Below are 17,694 nucleotides of genomic sequence, written 5' to 3'. Positions count from 1 at the left end.
GTTCAGATTTGGTAGTTTATAGACATATTGGGAAGAATTTATCAGTAACTACAGATTTTCCATTCAAGGCTATAAATTAAAAGTCAACCCCCCTGTTCAATTGAAAAAAAAATACCACATGAATGCTACAGCAGCTTTGGAAAGTAGGTACTAAGCTTCATCCTGCTGTTTTCAGATTTGGCAATGTGGAGGAACTTTGGAAATTGTGACTTGTTCCCACGTTGGTCATGTGTTTCGTAAAGCTACACCTTACACGTTTCCAGGAGGGACAGGGCAGATTATCAATAAAAATAATAGACGGCTTGCAGAAGTATGGATGGATGAATTCAAGAATTTCTTCTATATAATTTCTCCAGGTTAGTATACTTTGCATGATATATACAAAGTGTACGTTTTTCCCCCATGTGTGTGTATATGAGAGAGAGAGAGAGAATCAGAGAAAGAATTTTCTTTTTATCTCACTATAGCATTTGACATTTCTGAGATTTCATCTTATTAAATTTCAGCCATTTTCCTAGCTGACAAAGCACTCTCTGGACATTTGGCATTTTTAGCCAACATTAAAAATACCAGTACTACCAGTCTAGCTGAACATAGCGGACAATGAGGAATACTGAGAATTCAAGAACAATCGCAGTGGGTTTTCGATCCTACTGCACGTACTGGCTTTGTGGGAGCCTAGGCAGTTTGGATGCTCACCTTATGAGACCTGGATAGAGGTGGGCAGTCCTTGGGCTTCCCACAGGTCAGGGAACCCTGATTGCTCTTCGAGCAGATGAGGGAGGGGGACTTGATCGGGGGAGGGGGAGGGAAATGGGAAGCGGTTGCGGGGAGGAGGCAGAAATCCTTAATAAATAAATTAATTAAAAAAAAATACCAGTACTTATTTATGGATTTATATATGTACGTAGAGACGGGCTCATGTATCCCGAGCTAGCCTCAAACTCACTGTGTAGCTGAGGATATCCTTGAGCTTCTGATCTTTCTGCCTCCATCTCCCAAGTGTGCCTGCCTGCTTTACCATACATGTTTTATGTGATGCTGGGGGACTAAACCCAGACTTTCATATATGCTAGTTAAGTACTCCTAACTGAGCCACATCCCCTGTCCCTAGAACAATACCACCTCAGAAGCAAGTTATTAGCATTCTCCATAAGCAGACCTTTAGTGCTGCTGTATAAGACTTTAATGAAACCATCTCTCGTCACATAGCCAATGCAGAGGCTACAGCATTCCTCAAGAGACTTTCTAAGAATTCGCTCTGTTAATCGGGCTTTTGTATGTCTGTTTCTTCCCAGAGATATGCCTCTCTGAAATCATTACTATTCTGCCTTGGTTGTTCAGTTACAATTCTTCAAGACTCCAGTGGGTATGAGCAAAGTCCAGCAAATTCTGTGAGAGAAAGCTGATGGGTGTAGTTGTCCTATTTAATACTTGTGCCACGTAGTTTTTTCAGTTTCTTGAGACACGGTTTCTCTGTAGCTTTGAAGCCTGTCCTGGAACTAGCTCTTGTAGAACAGGCTGACCTTGAACTCACAGAGAACCGCGAGGCCTGTGCTGGGATTAAAGGCCTGCACACCACTGTCTGGCAATTTTTTTATTTTTACCTTAATATACATTTAAGTTTCCTGATTTCTGTGTGACTAACTGTTGTTTAATATTTTTATTTGTTACATTTTCACATGAATTTGTTTCCTTTGAATAAAATCAAAATACGCGCTAATGCCTTGTCCTGTTTTCTCCTTTGGAAGGTGGTCCGTATGGCATCACCTGTAGTGTCATCCATCACCTGATAATCCTGCTTCCCATTCAGTTGCTTTGTGAGAATGCGCATATAGGTAGACGTGTGTTACCAGATAGAACTCTAATAAATCAGTCAATTATTTCTTTCAACAGGTGTTACAAAGGTAGATTATGGAGATATATCATCAAGACTTGGTCTGAGACATAAACTACAATGCAAACCTTTCTCTTGGTACCTAGAAAATATTTACCCTGATTCTCAAATTCCACGTCACTATTTCTCATTGGGAGAGGTAAAAACAAATGTGTGTGTGTGTGTGTGTAATATATTTATTCTGTATAGTTATTTAAAAGTTAAAACTTCTAACGTCTAGGTTCTTAAATTATCTTTGATATTATAAAGTATTAACCTCAAGTATGGATAAGTTCTTGTTAATTAATGGAGTCTGCCTCATAATATGAAATTTTACTAAATTCTTGGCTCCCCCACCCCAGTACTAGGAAGTAACCCTGAGAACTTTCACATGATAAGCAAATGCTTGATCATTGAGCCACTTCCTCAGCAAAATCTTACTACATCTTTATCACATTATGTTTTATTAAAATAAAGATGCTTAGGGCTGGAGAGATTGCTTGGCTTACTTGTTCTTACAGAAAACTGGGGTTTGGGTCCCAGTACCCACAGGAAAACTAAGAACCATCTGAACCATTACCAAGAAGACTCTTGTTACAATGTAGCAGTGTCTTCGGTGGACTTATATTAACAACAAGCTAAGCCATTTCCTTGAAACCTGTACTTCTAAAGTGAATAACCATGGGTTAGTCCAAATCAAAGCCTGAGAAATTTCAGAGTGAAGCTAACTTGACAAGGAAGGTTGAAACAGTTCTGTATGTAAGTGGATGGATGTTTATTTTCCTTTGGGAATTTTAAGTTTTCATAGTTTAAACAGGGAAGTGGGGGGAAATGCTGAAAAGCATATTTGTTTCTGATGATTCTTTAGAATTCAGTATTATTTTTTCTTGAAATAATTGGCTTATTAATACTTATAGATAAGACAAATTTGCAAATTAGTTGTCCTTTTTATCTCAGTGCCTGTTCATACTAAGGACTCTAGTATGAAAAAGATCTTGGCTTCTGTTATAATGACTTTGACAGTAAAACATTCTTGTGTCCTGTTTATTTAATGCCAGTTAGCTATCAGTTTTGACTCCTAGCCAAACTTCCTTTCTGTGTTTAAGAATTCAGATAAGAGCTGGGTGTGGTGACACTTGCCTTTAATCTGAGCACTGGGAGGCAGAGGCAGGTAGATCTCTGTAAGTTTGAGCTATATAATAGAGAGACCATGTCTACCCACACCCCTGTCCTCTTCCCACCCCATCCCCACCCCGCAAAAATTCAGATTTCTTAGACTGGATGTCTGATCTTTTTGCATCCTTTGTTTAAAAGTTCAGCCTCTAAGTGAAAGTTCTTCTGGAGCCTGAGTTATTCCTTCTCTTGGAAGAAAACCAGCCATCTCCACGTAGTTTTAGTAACTCTGTTTCCTCAAATGGACCATTTCTTTTTATTCAAATTTACTCTCGTCTTTTGATTTCTTCTTAAGTGGTTGTCATGTCTTTGTTTCCATGGCCACCCTAGAGATTCGTGTGTGCGTCACTGAATTAGGACTTAACAAGTACTGTACCATTTTTTCAGATTCCCCCACCCCCAGTGTTAAATCAAAAGCATTGGACTACTCCTTCATTAGAGTCGAATACCACAGCCTATTAAACCATAAAGATTTGAGGTTTCTTTTTGTTTTGTTTTATTTTGCTTCGAGACAGGGTTTCTCCATAGCTTTAGAGCCTGTCCTGGAACTAGCTCTTGTAGACCAGGCTGGCCTTGAACTCATAGCCTGCCTCCGCCTCCCAAGTGCTGGGATTAAAGGTGTGCACCACTACCACCTGGTAAGGTATCTTTTTCTTGTAATCTTCTAACTTATCAAGGTCCTATTTGTTAGTTGAAGGCAGTAATTTTCAACAGCCTAGTATAGATTTATCATCAGTTTAGCCTCTTATAATAATAATCTAGGAATAAATGTATTAAGTATATTAAAAGAATTTGTTTTTACTGGACTGTGACTCAAAAGAGTTTTTATTGTCAGTTGTAAGTGGGAATTACTGTGGTCAAGATTTGATAGCATTATGTTTATAGGACTTACCATCAAATGTTTTTTGGTTATTTGCCCTTCTTTGTTGCCTACCTTTCTGTGTCTTTTCCAGGACACAGGACCTCTCCCTTCACAGTACAGTCAGTCCTTTTCCCTTCCTCCTCCCTCTAAAACTCCTTCGATGGAGGCTGGTAGACAGTCTTGGAAGTTAGAACACCTTACATGGCATAGGCCCCCGTGGCAACCTTCTTGAGATCCTATAGTCATTGTGTTTACAGAAAGATTTCAAAGAGGACAAAGGGAAGGTTCTTTGAGGTGCCAAGGTAAATCTAGTCTGATTCCTTGCTTGTGTTTCGTTACCACCTTGAGTCACTTTTATACTGTGGTGCTTGGGCTGAGCAGTTGTCCTAGAGACCAGATGGCTCACAAACTGGACAGAGTTATTCTCTGGCCCCTGAGGTATGCACTTAGGAGCAATCATTGGTGTATTCCTTATCCTTACCTATTGTTCCAGGTAGTCTTTGATTGCTTGAGCCTTTATTGAAGCATTTTCCTCAGTTGGTAAAAATTTAACTTGTTTTACTTCCTGTTGTATGCTGTGAATATTTTTTATTGCCATTGGTTAATAAAGAAGTTACTTTGACCAGTGGCTTAACAGAGTAAAGTCAGGCTGAAAGAGATGTATAGAGGGAGTAGGCGAAGTCAGGGAGAAGCCATCCACAGGAGACAGACACCTCTGCCGGAGCCCACCGGAACCTTGCCTACCTAGTGATACACAGATTAATAGAGATGGGTTAGTTTAGGATATAAGAGCTAGCTAGAAATATGCTTAAGCTATTGGCCAACCAGTATTGCAAATAATTATTTTTGTAATTTTGTGATTATTTCAAGTGTGGGCAGCCAGGAACAAACAGCTTCCTCCAACAACTTCCTTACTCCCTTTACTTGTTAGTGTAAATTCTACACTTTCGCCCTTTTCTCCTCTGTCTTAATTAGTGTTTCTATTGCTGTAAAGAGACACCATAACCACAGCAACACTTATAAAGGAAAACATTAATTGTGGTGGCTCACTTACAGTTCAGAGGTTCAGTCCATTATCATCATGGCGGGAAGCAAGGCAACATGCAGGCAGACATGGTGCTAAAGAAGGAGCTAAAAGTTCTTACATTTTGACTCATGGGCAACAGGAAGTGGTCTGAGACACTGGGCGGGATCTTGAACATATATGAGACCTCAAAGCTTTTTCTCACAGTGACACTTCTCCAACAAGGCCACACCTCCTAATAGTGCTACTCCCTTGGGGGCCATTTTTTTCAAACCATCACATCCTCCCAAAAAGTTCAGTTTCCATTGGGTTGAAATATGTCTATGCTGCCTGTTCTTGCCTTTATACCACCATTCCTCCACTGTAGTAGTGGAACATTTAGGACTTTATTTTAAATCTAGCTTATAGAAAAAAATTATAAAGCCAAATAGAGGGAGAAACCTGTTTTGTAATAGAAGTTGAATTGTGACAGATTTCCTTTTGTAAGCATTAGCTGACATGAGTTTATTTGTCAGAAAGACCACAGCCATATCCTCCCTGACACTCAGGGTATGTAACCCCAGCTCTGTAGGAGGTTGTAATTTCTTCACGGTTTTTTCTTCATTCAACAACTATTTGAGTGCCCACAATGCAACATGGCGTAAAATTTTGTTTTTGTTGATCTTATAGTCTATTTGAAAAAAATTAAAAATATACAGTGTGTCAGATAGTGGCAAGAACAGATGAGAACAAGGATGCCTGGTGAGCATGAAAATTGTTCTATTTTACATAGGTAGTTGAGGAAGGCACCCTTAAGGTAATTTGTGAGCAAAATCCTGAAGAAAGAATAACTAAGCCAAGTGTTGCTTAGGTTAACGTTTCAGAGCAATGGGGGAATGAGTACAAAGGTTGCTAAGATGAGTATGAACTTGGCATGTCCCAGAAATAGTAGGGAGGTTACTTGTCTAGAAAAAAAAACAAATATATAGGTAATAAAAGATGAGGACAAAACCATGAGGGTAAGCTGGGAAGATGGCCCAGTGGGTAAAGCGCTTGCCTCACAGACATGAACTGAGTTCAGATCCTCAGAACCCATGTAAAGCTGAGCGTGAGTGTGGTGAGGTGAGAGGCAGAGACAGGAGAATCCCTGAAAGTTCCTGGGTCAGTTGGCCTGGTTTATGCAGTAAAAAATAGCAAGGAAGAAAGAAAGACTTCATTTCAGAGTGAAGATGGACAGTTGAGGTTGTCACCACGGTAGGTGTGAACTTTCCAGTCTTGATGCACACATGTGCTTGTATCGTTCGTTGTACACGCACACAGACCATTTAGAGGATCAAGTGAGAAGAGAACACAGCCATAAGCATCTGGTACAGTTTGGAAATCATGGATATTAATCCTAATACTTGGGAGCACGGAGGCAGGATTGCATGCTTGAGGCCAGTCTAGTCTATGTAGTGAGTTCCAGAGCTGCATAATGAGGCTCTGTCTGAAAACTAAAAAGTAGAGCAGAAGGAGAACCAGGAGAATGATGTTTGAGAGACTTAAGTGAAAGGTTTGTCTCAAAAAGTAGGTGCTTAACTATGTGACTACTATGGAGAAAGCATAACCTGAGTATGGAAGATTAGGGAGATTCTGTTAGTACTCTCAGTATGCGAGAGTGCCCATGGAGAGTATTAGGGAGAATACAAGTGTGGAGCCTGAATGTGCACAGTCTTGCAAGGCGAGGCATTTTTCTGTAAATAATGCAGAGAAGTAGATGATGGCTAGAGGATAATATGGGGAAGGGGAGATTATTTTCCTTTTATGAAAATAAAGTGTGTGCTGAGTTTTTCACAGTCAGTTTCTGGGGTCTGGTGCAGCCTGGGGCCTTGGTCATGCCAGGATTCTTCGAGGCTTTATTAAGAATGTTTGGGTTCTGGTGGTTTCATGTTTTACCCACTTATAAGGAAATTTGTTTAAGAATGGGGTTGAGGACCTTAATCATTTATAAAATCAGGAGTGATGCTAAAAGATGGAAAGTTTTGAACAGAGTTTGGTTCAATTGTTTTAAGCCCTTTCAGGGGGACTAGGTTTGGTCCCTAGCACCCACATGGTAGCTTACAACCATCTGTAACTCCATTCCCAAGGGATATGGTTCCCTCTTCTGAGATTCATGCTCATGGCAGCTCTGCTGACCCAACCTAAGTGGCAGAGGCAACTTGGGTGTCCCAGACATCCAATGATGGAATGATAAGCAGAAAGTTGTATGTACATACAGTCCTTCAAAAGGATAGACATCCTGACATATATGCATTACCTCATAAATGAACTTTGAAGACGTTTTGCTTAAGTGAAATAGAATGACGACAAACATAATGTAGTTTCACTTCTGGAAAGAGCTATAGTGGCTGTGTGCATGGAAACAGAAAGCAGTAGTTACCACAGACTGATAGAGGTAGGAAAATGGTTTGTTTAGTGGCTGAAGTGGTTCAGGTTTATAAACTGGGAAGGTTCTAGAGACCTTTTTCATAGCAGTGGGAATGGACTTAGCAGTTCTGAACTGACTCTTTGGAACTGGCTATGGTGGTAAATTTTATGTTATACAAAAAAGAGAAAGACCCTAAATGGTTAGGAGATGGGATCCAGCACTGAGGGGAGTAAAGGATGGGACACAGGCAGTTCATCCCTTGGGACAGAATAGAAAGGAGAGGTGGAGTCAAGTACAAGTCAGATGAGAGTGGTAGTTTATGTGGATGCTTGAGAAGTCCTCTTAAATAATGACTTCAGGTGAATACAGATTATTGGTTGAGAGTAAGGCGGGGGCTGCTGGTGATAGAGGCGTGGGAAAGAGGGCAAACAGAAGCCTAGACTTGTTTGAGTACAGAGGTCCCGGAAGGGAGCTGATGCTGGTGAGTGAGTAAACCCATCACCCTCTCCCTTCCTGCACATTCTCCCCTTGAGTGAGTAAAATCTAGGTTAAGTACGTGCCTCTGAAGGACATGGAGCAGCCACTCCTTTATGGAGTGAAAGGTGGTTTGTTTGGTTTTTTCTTTCTTTCTTTCTTTCTTTCTTTCTTTCTTTTTCTTCCTTTCTTCTTCTTCTCTTCTTTTCTTTTTTTGAACTGACCCAATTTTAGACAATGCCCAAACATTGTTAGCTGGGCTTGAGTTCCAACAAATTAAAGGGTGATACATGTCCAAACCGTGGAACATGGTTGCCAAGGCAAGTTGACCTCTTCTTATCTGCTGGCTTCGCACGTGGCATAGGCTTTACCATCTGCTATTCTTGCCATTGCCTCAGAAACATAGCCTGTGGTCCTTTTGTGCCAGGTCTTTTCTGGGGCATGATTATTAAGATGTCTGTCTTAACCAAGTCTGCCTTCCAGTACTCATACTATAGAATTTGAAACCAAAATAATGTTATGTTTCCTCATAATAGCTAATAGTTGTTAATCCATTGACTATTGTAAGCAACCACAGATTTGGACCCTGACCTTCCTGGGATAGCTGGTGTTAAGGCAGAGCAGACACTGATTCAGGCAGTTCTGATGGTTCTCACATTGCCTTGGCATCCACTTCATATAAAGCAGCAGTCTGAGTGCCTTACAGACATTCAGATGTCTCTCTTCTGATGACACAGTTAAACTGTTTTTGTGGAGTGGATTAATGTTTAATGGAAAGTGAAATCCGCACCATCATGTGGCTGCTTCCACACAAGCCAGAAAATGTCTATCTTTAGTTTGCCGAGGAGTCATCAGGGGGATTGGATTGTCAAAAGGGACACCTTGTGTCCTTGAAGAGTTGTAAAATTGCTTTTAAGTTATTACTGAAAATAGAATTATTTTGAACTGAATGTAATTCCTAAAGGAGCAGTGAAAGAATGAAAGAAATGAGAACAAATAAAAGTTTTAATTTAAAATTAAAGAACCCTTGATGTATAAATAAGTACTTTATTTGGATCATTTCCACCCCTCTCTTCCCAGCTCCTTCTGTGTCACCCCCCTCATTTCCCTTTCAAATTAGAAACCTCTTCCTCTTTAACTCTTGTTGCATACATACACACACACACACACACACACACACACACATATACACATATACCGTACTTGAGTCTGCTGTTGCCCTCATATACATTTGTCTAGGACTGACTGACTGGGATTGAATAAGCCGAGGGCTTGTCCCTGGAAAAAACTGATTCTCCTTCTCATAACAGCCATTAATTGCCTATAGTTTTTCATCTATAGGTGGGACCTTGTGATATTTCCCCTATCCTCTTATGTAAACACCTCATTGGCATGCCAACTGGTGGTGTTACTATGCAAGTCATGTTTAGGTGACCATATTGTTGAGATTTCATTGGTGCAACTTCCCTGTCATATATAGAAGACACTGTCTTGAAGCAGAAACCCTGATCCTTGGCTATTATAGTTTTCCTGTTCCTTTATGATGTTCCCTAAGCCTTTGTTGTAGGGGTTGTGTTCTATCGACTGAGGCTGAGCATTCCATTCTGTTCTCAGTATTTTGACCAGTTGTGGCTTTCTGTGATAGTCTCTATCTGCTTCAAAAAGAAACTTCTTTAATGAGGACTGAGAGCTACCTGGATAAATATTTAGAATGCAACTAGAATTATACTGGTTTAGAAAAATCGCAGTCATAGGTTCTCCTCTAAGATCCATGACTTCATTAGTTATGTGTGAGTGACTAGGATTTTATTGTACCAAATATGAATTTCCTCCTATTGTGTGGGCCCTAAGTCCACTTAGACAACTGTTGATGGCACCCATAAGTACCACTAAAGAAATAATAAAAGATGTTGGGTGTGGTGGTGCACAGTTTTTTTTGTTTTTTGTTTCTTTCCCTAAGACAGGGTTTCTCCTGTAACAGCCCTAGCTGGTTGTCCTGGAATTCACTTTGCAAACCAGGCGCCTCCAACTCACAGAGACCTGCTTACTTCTACCTCTAAAGTGCTGTGTTTAAAGACATATGCCACCATTTAAAGGTGTGCACACCTTTAATCCCAGCAGGCAGATCTCTGAGATGGAGGCACCTGGTCTGCAGAGTGAATTCCAGGACAGCTAGGGCAATTACACAGAGAAACCCTGTCTCAAAAAACCAACAAAAAGAAATAATAAAGGGTTGGCTTTTGGTATTATCTGTATGCACCTCTCCTTTAGTTAAGCTTCTATGTCTAACTCCTGACGTCTTCACGTCCCACAGATACGAAATGTGGAAACAAATCAGTGTCTAGATAACATGGCTAGAAAAGAGAATGAAAAGGTTGGAATTTTCAATTGTCACGGTATGGGAGGCAATCAGGTGAGTATCCTTACTAAACTTTGCAAACAGCTTTCGATTTTGGTTTACTTTGTTCTTTTACTCCTATAACATTATTCAGGAAACATTTTTATATATTTAAAAAATAATAAAAGTATTAGGTGAGCCGGGCGGTGGTGGCTCACGCCTTTAATCCCAGCACTTGGGAGGCAGAGGCAGGCGGATCTCTGTGAGTTCGAGACCAGCCTGGTCTAGAAGAGCTAGTTCCAGGACAGGCTCCAAAGCCACAGAGAAACCCTGTCTCGAAAAAGCAAAAAAAAAAAAAAAAAAGTATTAGGTGAAAGGTGCTTTCAATCTAATGATTGATACTGTATTATTTTTATATAGCTCTCACTGTGTGTAACCTTGGGAAGCTTTCAATATAGACTATGATGGCCTTGAACTCAGATCTGCCTGCCTCCTCTAATAATTTTTTTTTATTACTGATAGGTATGTTGTGTTTATTTTAAAGGTTTTAAAGGTATTTTGTTATATTACACATGTGTGGTTTATTATTCTTTTTTTTTGGCAAAACAATAATTTTTTTTTTATTGAGAAAAGGAAAAAAAAAGTATCCGCCTCCTCCCAGCCTCCCATTTCCCTCCCCCTCCTCCCACCCTTCTCCCCCTCCCCCCAGACTCCTCTCCCCCTCCCTCTCCAGTCCAAAGAGCAGTCAGGGTTCCCTGCCCTGTGGAAAGTCCAAGGTCCGCCCCCCTCCGTCCATGTCTAGGAAGGTGAACATCCAAACTGGCTAGGCTCCCACAAAGCCAGTACATGAAGTAGGATCAAAACCCCGTGCCATTGTCCTTGGCTTCTCATCAATAAAAGATTTTTATAAGGTCTCTTTAACCACTGAATTAACATTACTGAGCACAAAATTTGTTTTGTCCTTTTTAGGGAAAAAAAAAATGACTGCCCTTAATAATACACTCAGCCTCCAGAAAACAATGTGGATTTTTACTTTCCTCTGTGTAAAATTGGTATAGCTTTCTCAGTTTTTCATTCTCCATTACTGTGACAATGTACATGAATCCTGTGTCTTGAAGTAGTTGCAGATTCTTTTGAGAGTGGTCCAGGCAAAGTTTAAACTTGGAGTTACGGTTTTTATCTATATGCTCATTATCCCTCTGTTGAAACTGTTCCCGATGTCTTCATTGTCTCGTGGCTACAAATGTAGAAATGTGGGCATCTGAAATGCGGACTAATTTCTTTTTACTGTTAAAGCTTACTTATATAAGTTTATGTTTACTTTTCAGGTTTTCTCTTATACTGCCAACAAAGAAATTAGAACCGATGACTTGTGTTTGGACGTTTCCAAACTTAATGGCCCAGTTACCATGCTCAAATGCCACCACCTAAAAGGCAACCAGCTCTGGGAGTATGACCCAGTGGTGAGTTCCCCAGTTGTCTATAGATATAGAAGCTACAGCGTATGGGCAGATTTATAGCTAGTGTGGTTCATAGTAACTGATACAGTCATTATAGCCATTGGATATTCCAAACATTCCCTGTTTGTTTCTGGATGTGTGCTGCTGCCATCGTGAGTGTGACTGTCTCTTGCCTTAAAGAATGTGCAATATCTATTTCTTTCTAGCAGGTGCCAGGGACATAGCCAGTGTGACAACTAACAGCTTTTAAAATGAAAAAGCTCCTTATTTTCAGTTTGTTGGGATATGACAGTATATTAATTATGCAGTACTGAACTACTTAAGTAGCTCCATTGAATAGATATTTTTTTTTTTTACACAAGTCTCTAGGTATATGGTTTCTGGTGTAGATTAGGCGTACTCTGATGGGGTTTTTTTGTGTTTTTGTTTGTTTGTTTGTTTGTTTTTATGACAGAACAGGCAGAATAGAATGTTTATTAAAACATTTATCATGTGTTCCTTGCTTAATATTGTTTATGTTGTTTGTAATTTTATACTTGATATCTGTTCCTATTGTATATAGTTTATTTATTTATTTACTTATTTATTAAAGATTTCTGCCTCCTCCCCGCCACCGCCTCCCATTTCCCTCCCCCTCCCCCAACCAACTCCCCCTCCCTCATCAGCCCGAAGAGCAGTCAGGGTTCCCTGCCCTGTGGAAAGTCCAAGGACCTCCCATGCAGCGTACTCTGATGTTTAAGCTAACTATAATCTCAGCTCTGAAAGAAAAGACCATGGGCTGCTTTACTCTCAGATATGTTACTCTTCTTTTCAGGAAAATAAGTTTTTCCTGGAACGCTCTTGACAAGCTGTGCTTATTTCTTGGGAGTTGTAGATTTGTCCCATAGTGAACCATAAGGAAGGCAGGAAAAGTAAGTGTTTGGTTTTCTTATGTTTGCAGTGTGAGATGACCAAGACCCAGAGATTGGAAATGGTTGTTGGCTAGTCCTACCTCAGTGAACATTTGCAAAGTGAGTGTCGATTAGAGGTGCAGGAGAATAGAGAGGCCTTTGAGTATTTACAAAGAACCCACTGCACGTGTGAAGTTTAAACTTCACATCACTGTGCAAAGTTTGTTTCCCAGAAATTAAATTAATTATGTCTTAGGCTGGTTTCTCTCAGATTCCAGGATAAAACTAACTATTGAGGTGTTTACTAGGGAGTATTTCTGAATACTGTGAAAACGAAAGGGAAAAGCAAGCTGCCTGGCTAGCCTGAGTAAACTCCAGAGGGCGCTCTGGAGACAGAGGGCAGCCCATACGAACCCAAGAGCTAAAATCCAGGACACTGTTCCATGGGTAAAAATTAATTGTTCCTGGTATCACAGTGGGTAGATGGTCTAAGTTAGATCTCAGACCCGGGATTCTTAGTTCTTGATCCAAGATACTTTGTTCAGTACCCTACTATATTTGATTAAATTTGCATGTTCATGCATGTTTAAATCTTGTTTATATTATGTACTTTATAAAATGTATAGTATGACAATAAGCTCCTTCCCTTCTACTGCTTGTGCTGTCTCCTCTGAAATACGATGGAGATTGAGAGCCATTTACATTGAGAGATTGGACGCAGGAAGTAGATGAATATTTTTTCTATTATGTAGGTAGCCTTTGCAATAAGTAATGAAAGCTTTTATCCTCTGCTTCAAGGGTTGCAGTTAAAAATGTGTCACTTGCCTGCCCAGTGCCAGAATCATGTTCTCTCTGGAGACTTGCCAGTGTTACCTAGGTGTCTGCTGAGTCCTCTGATGACAAAGCGCAGTACTGGAGCCTTGGAGCTCTGCATCTCTATCAGCCCGAGCCTTGTCTAGAGCAAGGTTCTTCCCAGTGTTTAGGTCTCCTGCAGGGCTTGCCTCCTGATAATACCAGTTCAGTCTGGATGTTGAGCACTTGAGTACCCAGCATGGAGCATTTCCAGATTCTAGAAACTGGATGTGGTGGCACAGGCCTAGGATCACAGCACTCCGAGGACGTGGAGGTAGACTGTGAGTTATTTGAGGCCAGCCTGGGCTCCATATAGCAAGGCTTTGTCTCAGAAAAGGGGGTAAAGAGAGGTGTTTTTAGAAATTGGGAAGGAACTGGGTGGTGGTGGCTCACGCCTTTAATCCCAGCACTCAGGAAGGAGGTAGAGGCAGTCGGCCTGGTCTACAGAGTGAGTTCCAGAACAGCCCTGGCTACACAGAGAAACCCTGTCTTGGAAAAACTAAATGCCCAGTCACAGTTTTTGTTGTATTTGGTTTTTTTAGTAATCTTGACCTTGAGCCTCAGGACAGGTGCCACCTTGATAGGGAGTTGTGGAATGTTGAACTCGTCCTTAATCCTGCACTGGTTTTGTCTCAGCTGGAACTGAAGGCTGAAATGAAGTGCATGCGTGCAGAGCCTGAGCGCTGGCTGCTAGACTGTGTGCACCTGCATGAGAAGAGCTAGCACCATCACAGCCACAGCTGCACTCACTGTCCTCGAGCTTCAGTTCTCCTGCATCTGTGAGAATTAAGTAGATAATACAGAACCTCGGGTCAGTGTGATGGTAACATCTACAGTATACAGCTATTTGCCAGGTCTCACTTGGACACGGCACAGAGTAATAGAGAACTAGAAGAAAGAGTAGATGGATGCAGTCACTAGTTTCTGTTATATTTTAAATTAACACAAGTGTTAAAAGAGACATCATGAAAATGAGATGTTTCAGATGCTGGAGTGTTGGCTCAGTGGTTAAGAGCACTGGCTGCTCTAACAGAAGACCCAGGTTCAATTCCCAACACCCACATACTGATTCACAACTGTCTATAACTCCATTTCTAGGGGATCTGACTCCCTCTTCTGACCTCCAAAGGCATCAGGCACACACATGGTATACGGACATGCACACAGGCAAAAGAATGCTCATACACATAAAGTAAAATTTAAAATTGTTTTGTTTTTTGAGGCAGGGTTTCTCTGTGTAGCCCCGGCTGTCCTGGAACTAACGCTGTAGACCAAACTGGCCTCAAACTCACAGAGATCAGACAGCCTTTGCCTCCCAAGTGCTGGAATTAAAGGTATGCGCCACCACCACCTGACAAAATATATAAACATTTTAAGTAAGGTCTTGCAGAGAAAAGATTCACATTAAAATCAAGACAGGAGTAAAGAATCCGATAATGTGTGTTCATTAGCATTGTAGCTATCTGACCCACTAGGGTATCACTCGGTATGCACCACACACCAGTAATTCATTGTTCTGGAACACATTCATTCTGGACCATTATGACTATGAATTCACTCTTATTTGTCTTGCCTTTTAGAAATGACCCTAAAAATCAGCATGAAAGTCTCATGCCTAAAACATAAGCACCAAGGTGGACAGCCGTGTCCCTCTCTGGCAGTCCTTTGCGTGTGAGGCTCCACATAGTTACCTGTTGTTACTGCCTTCCAGAATCTTCTCAAAATGTGTCTTGTATTGTGATATTTATCTTCAAGTGAGAAAGCCCAGGTTGTCTAGGCTATGAACCAGTCTTCTCTAGGTTTCTATGCTCTTGTATACCACAATCCCTTCCTCCACCACAAGGATGATTTCTGGAGTTGATTTCTAGGCTTATGGTTAATTGTAGTGTGTCTCAGCCACACCAGCATTCTTATGTTTTGAATCTTTAGAAGGACCCAAGTTTCTAAAATCTTAGAGTTTAGAATCACAGAATTAAGCAGCCTTATCACAGAGAAATAAAAATTGAAGTAGTTGTTTGGAAATATGTTCGAGGGAATGTTAGTAGTCTGTAGTAATTAGGGTGGCGGGGCTGCGTCCCTGGCACCCCAGCCGCCTGGCTAGCTTATGCCCCGAAATAACAACACACAAACTGTATTCATTTAAACACTGCTTGGCCCTTTAGCTCTAGCCCTTACTGGCTAATTCTGATATCCCAATCAACCCATCTCTAATAATCTGTGAGCACCGGTCTTACCGGGAAGATTCTAGCCTAGTCCATCCTGGGTCGGAGCTTCATGACGTATGTCTGCCCGGGAGCGGGGCATGGCGTCTCTCTGAGGCGTCTGCTCCTGAGAGGAGAGCTGTGGAGTCTGAGCTCACTTCCTCTTCCTCCCAGCATTCTGTTCTGTTTACTCCTCCCACCTATCTTCTAACCAATGAGGGCCAAGCAGTTTCTTTTTATTTAACCAATGACCTTCCTCCATCAGTAGTCACTTAACTTGGCCTGGATTTTTCTTTTTGCTTTAAGGAAGCTAAAGTGTGTGTGTGTGTGTGTGTGTGTGTGTGTGTGTGTGTGTGTGTGTGGCAGTCTGTGTGGCAGTAGCACACAACTTTAATCCCAGCACTTGGGAGGCAGAGGCAGGTGGATCTCTTGGAGTTCTAGGCCAGCCTAGTTGATGTGGTACAGTTCTCCAAAGGGGACTGGGGTGTTATTTTTTTCCTCCACTTTCTAGTTAAGGTGTGTATTTCCCCTGCTGTTTTCAGAAATTAACCCTGCAGCATGTGAACAGTAACCAGTGCCTGGATAAAGCCACGGAAGAGGACAGCCAGGTGCCCAGCATTAGAGACTGCACTGGAAGCCGGTCCCAGCAGTGGCTTCTTCGAAATGTCACCCTTCCAGAAATATTCTGAGACCAAATTTACAGCAACAACAACAAAAAGAAAAATGAAAGAAAAAAAAATAAGGATTGACTGGGCTACCTCAGCATACGTTTCTGCCACATTCTTAAGTAGCAAAAAAGGAGAAGTGTTGTCCTCTTCTGTGGGATGTAAGGTTTATCAGCCATTAAAACTCAGACTCCTCTAGCTTTTCACTTGCTGTGAACCAGCCTTCCTGTCCCAGGACGTGAGACTGCAAAGTAGTGAGACTGCGCACACTGATGTTTACAAGACTGAAGAGTCTTCATCAAGAACAGTGGCGAGTGGCCTTCCGATCCCAGACAGGCGCAGAATGTGCTCTCTGGATAGATGCACCTTCCATAGCGGTCGTGCACGTCAGCCGTGTCGGCTGAGTGTGCCTCCTGAAGAAGAGATCTCCTGATTAGAACCAGTAGCTGAAATATTAAATATTGATAGAAAAGTAAGTGGAAAAGAACTGGAACCAGGTTCAGAATCATGAAAACATTTTTACAACAATAAAAATTATGTCAAACAGGGTTTAAAGGAAATTAAAACAGAATTATGAGAAGTACAATTTGTTATAGTATCAGATTTCTATATAGATTTTATACCTCAGTGGGGGAAAAATGATTCCAGTGACATTTATTTTGTTTTCATCTGTGATAGTCATATGGATGCTTTTATTTTCCTTGGGGTGCTGAAAATGAGATGGGGGTGGAGCTCTGGACATAGTTTTGATTCTTTTTTACAATATTTTTATTTGGTTTGTGGTCTGTTGGAATTGTAAGTTTTAATTGCCTTCTTTTAAAAAAAAAATGGAGATTTAACATGCCTGGTCTCAATTGAAACGTTAGAGATATCAGTTGCTCTTGGGTCAACTGGCTTACAGACTCTCTCTTACCCTGTCCCCCAACCTCCACACAGTTTCTTACCACATTTTCAACTTTTTAACTTGACCCCCAGACTCCTGCTACTGACTCCAGATTTGTCTCCACAGCAGCAGCTCCTCAGTTCCTGTGAGTCACTTCGCACAACTTACAAAGAGTGGTTGTTTATTTGGGTTTATGGAGATTGTGGATCTGATGGGCTTTTTTGAAAACCTTTTCCACTCCACACAAAGATGTGCTTCCCTGTCAGGTGCACATTTAGATTAAGTTTGAGTTGTGATGTTGATTTGCTGCTTTTTATAAAAAAAAAAAAATAAAAATTGACTGAAAATATTTAATTGGCATTTTTTAATGAGTTAGCCAAGGAAGTGCAGCTGAGTCCGTATTCCAGTCCTGCATTTCTCCCTAACTCCATTTCTTAACTGATTTTCTTTTCTCTGATTTTTAGTGACAGAATCACCTATTAAAAGATGATGTTAATTAAAGTTCACGTTTGGTCTCACAGAAATCTCCTTGTGACATTTTCCTATGGCATCCCTCTGGCCAGAGTATGCATACACTCTGCTTCCTGTTTGTCAGGGATAGTGAAGGGGG

General features: G+C 41.0%; 1 protein-coding gene across 1 annotated transcript in view; it reads left to right on the top strand.

Moving 5' to 3' along the window:
* The window catches only part of LOC121453458 (polypeptide N-acetylgalactosaminyltransferase 1), a 46,448-nt gene extending 29,015 nt beyond the window's left edge, over positions 1-17,433 (top strand). The window contains exons 8-12 of the mRNA XM_041660257.1: positions 176-356; positions 1,897-2,036; positions 10,110-10,208; positions 11,462-11,596; positions 16,079-17,433. Coding sequence (XP_041516191.1) covers positions 176-356; positions 1,897-2,036; positions 10,110-10,208; positions 11,462-11,596; positions 16,079-16,225 — 702 coding nt within the window. The 3' untranslated portion in view covers positions 16,226-17,433. The remainder of the gene's footprint in view (positions 1-175; positions 357-1,896; positions 2,037-10,109; positions 10,209-11,461; positions 11,597-16,078) is intronic.
* The last annotated feature ends 261 nt before the right edge of the window (positions 17,434-17,694 follow it).

This window comes from Microtus oregoni, unplaced genomic scaffold (genome assembly GCF_018167655.1).
Source record: "Microtus oregoni isolate MIOR12 unplaced genomic scaffold, Mior012 000011F_ref0000422, whole genome shotgun sequence".
Classification (NCBI taxonomy): Eukaryota; Metazoa; Chordata; class Mammalia; order Rodentia; family Cricetidae; genus Microtus; species Microtus oregoni.
Note: the sequence above shows the minus strand (reverse complement) of the source record. Positions and strands in the feature narration are given on the sequence as shown.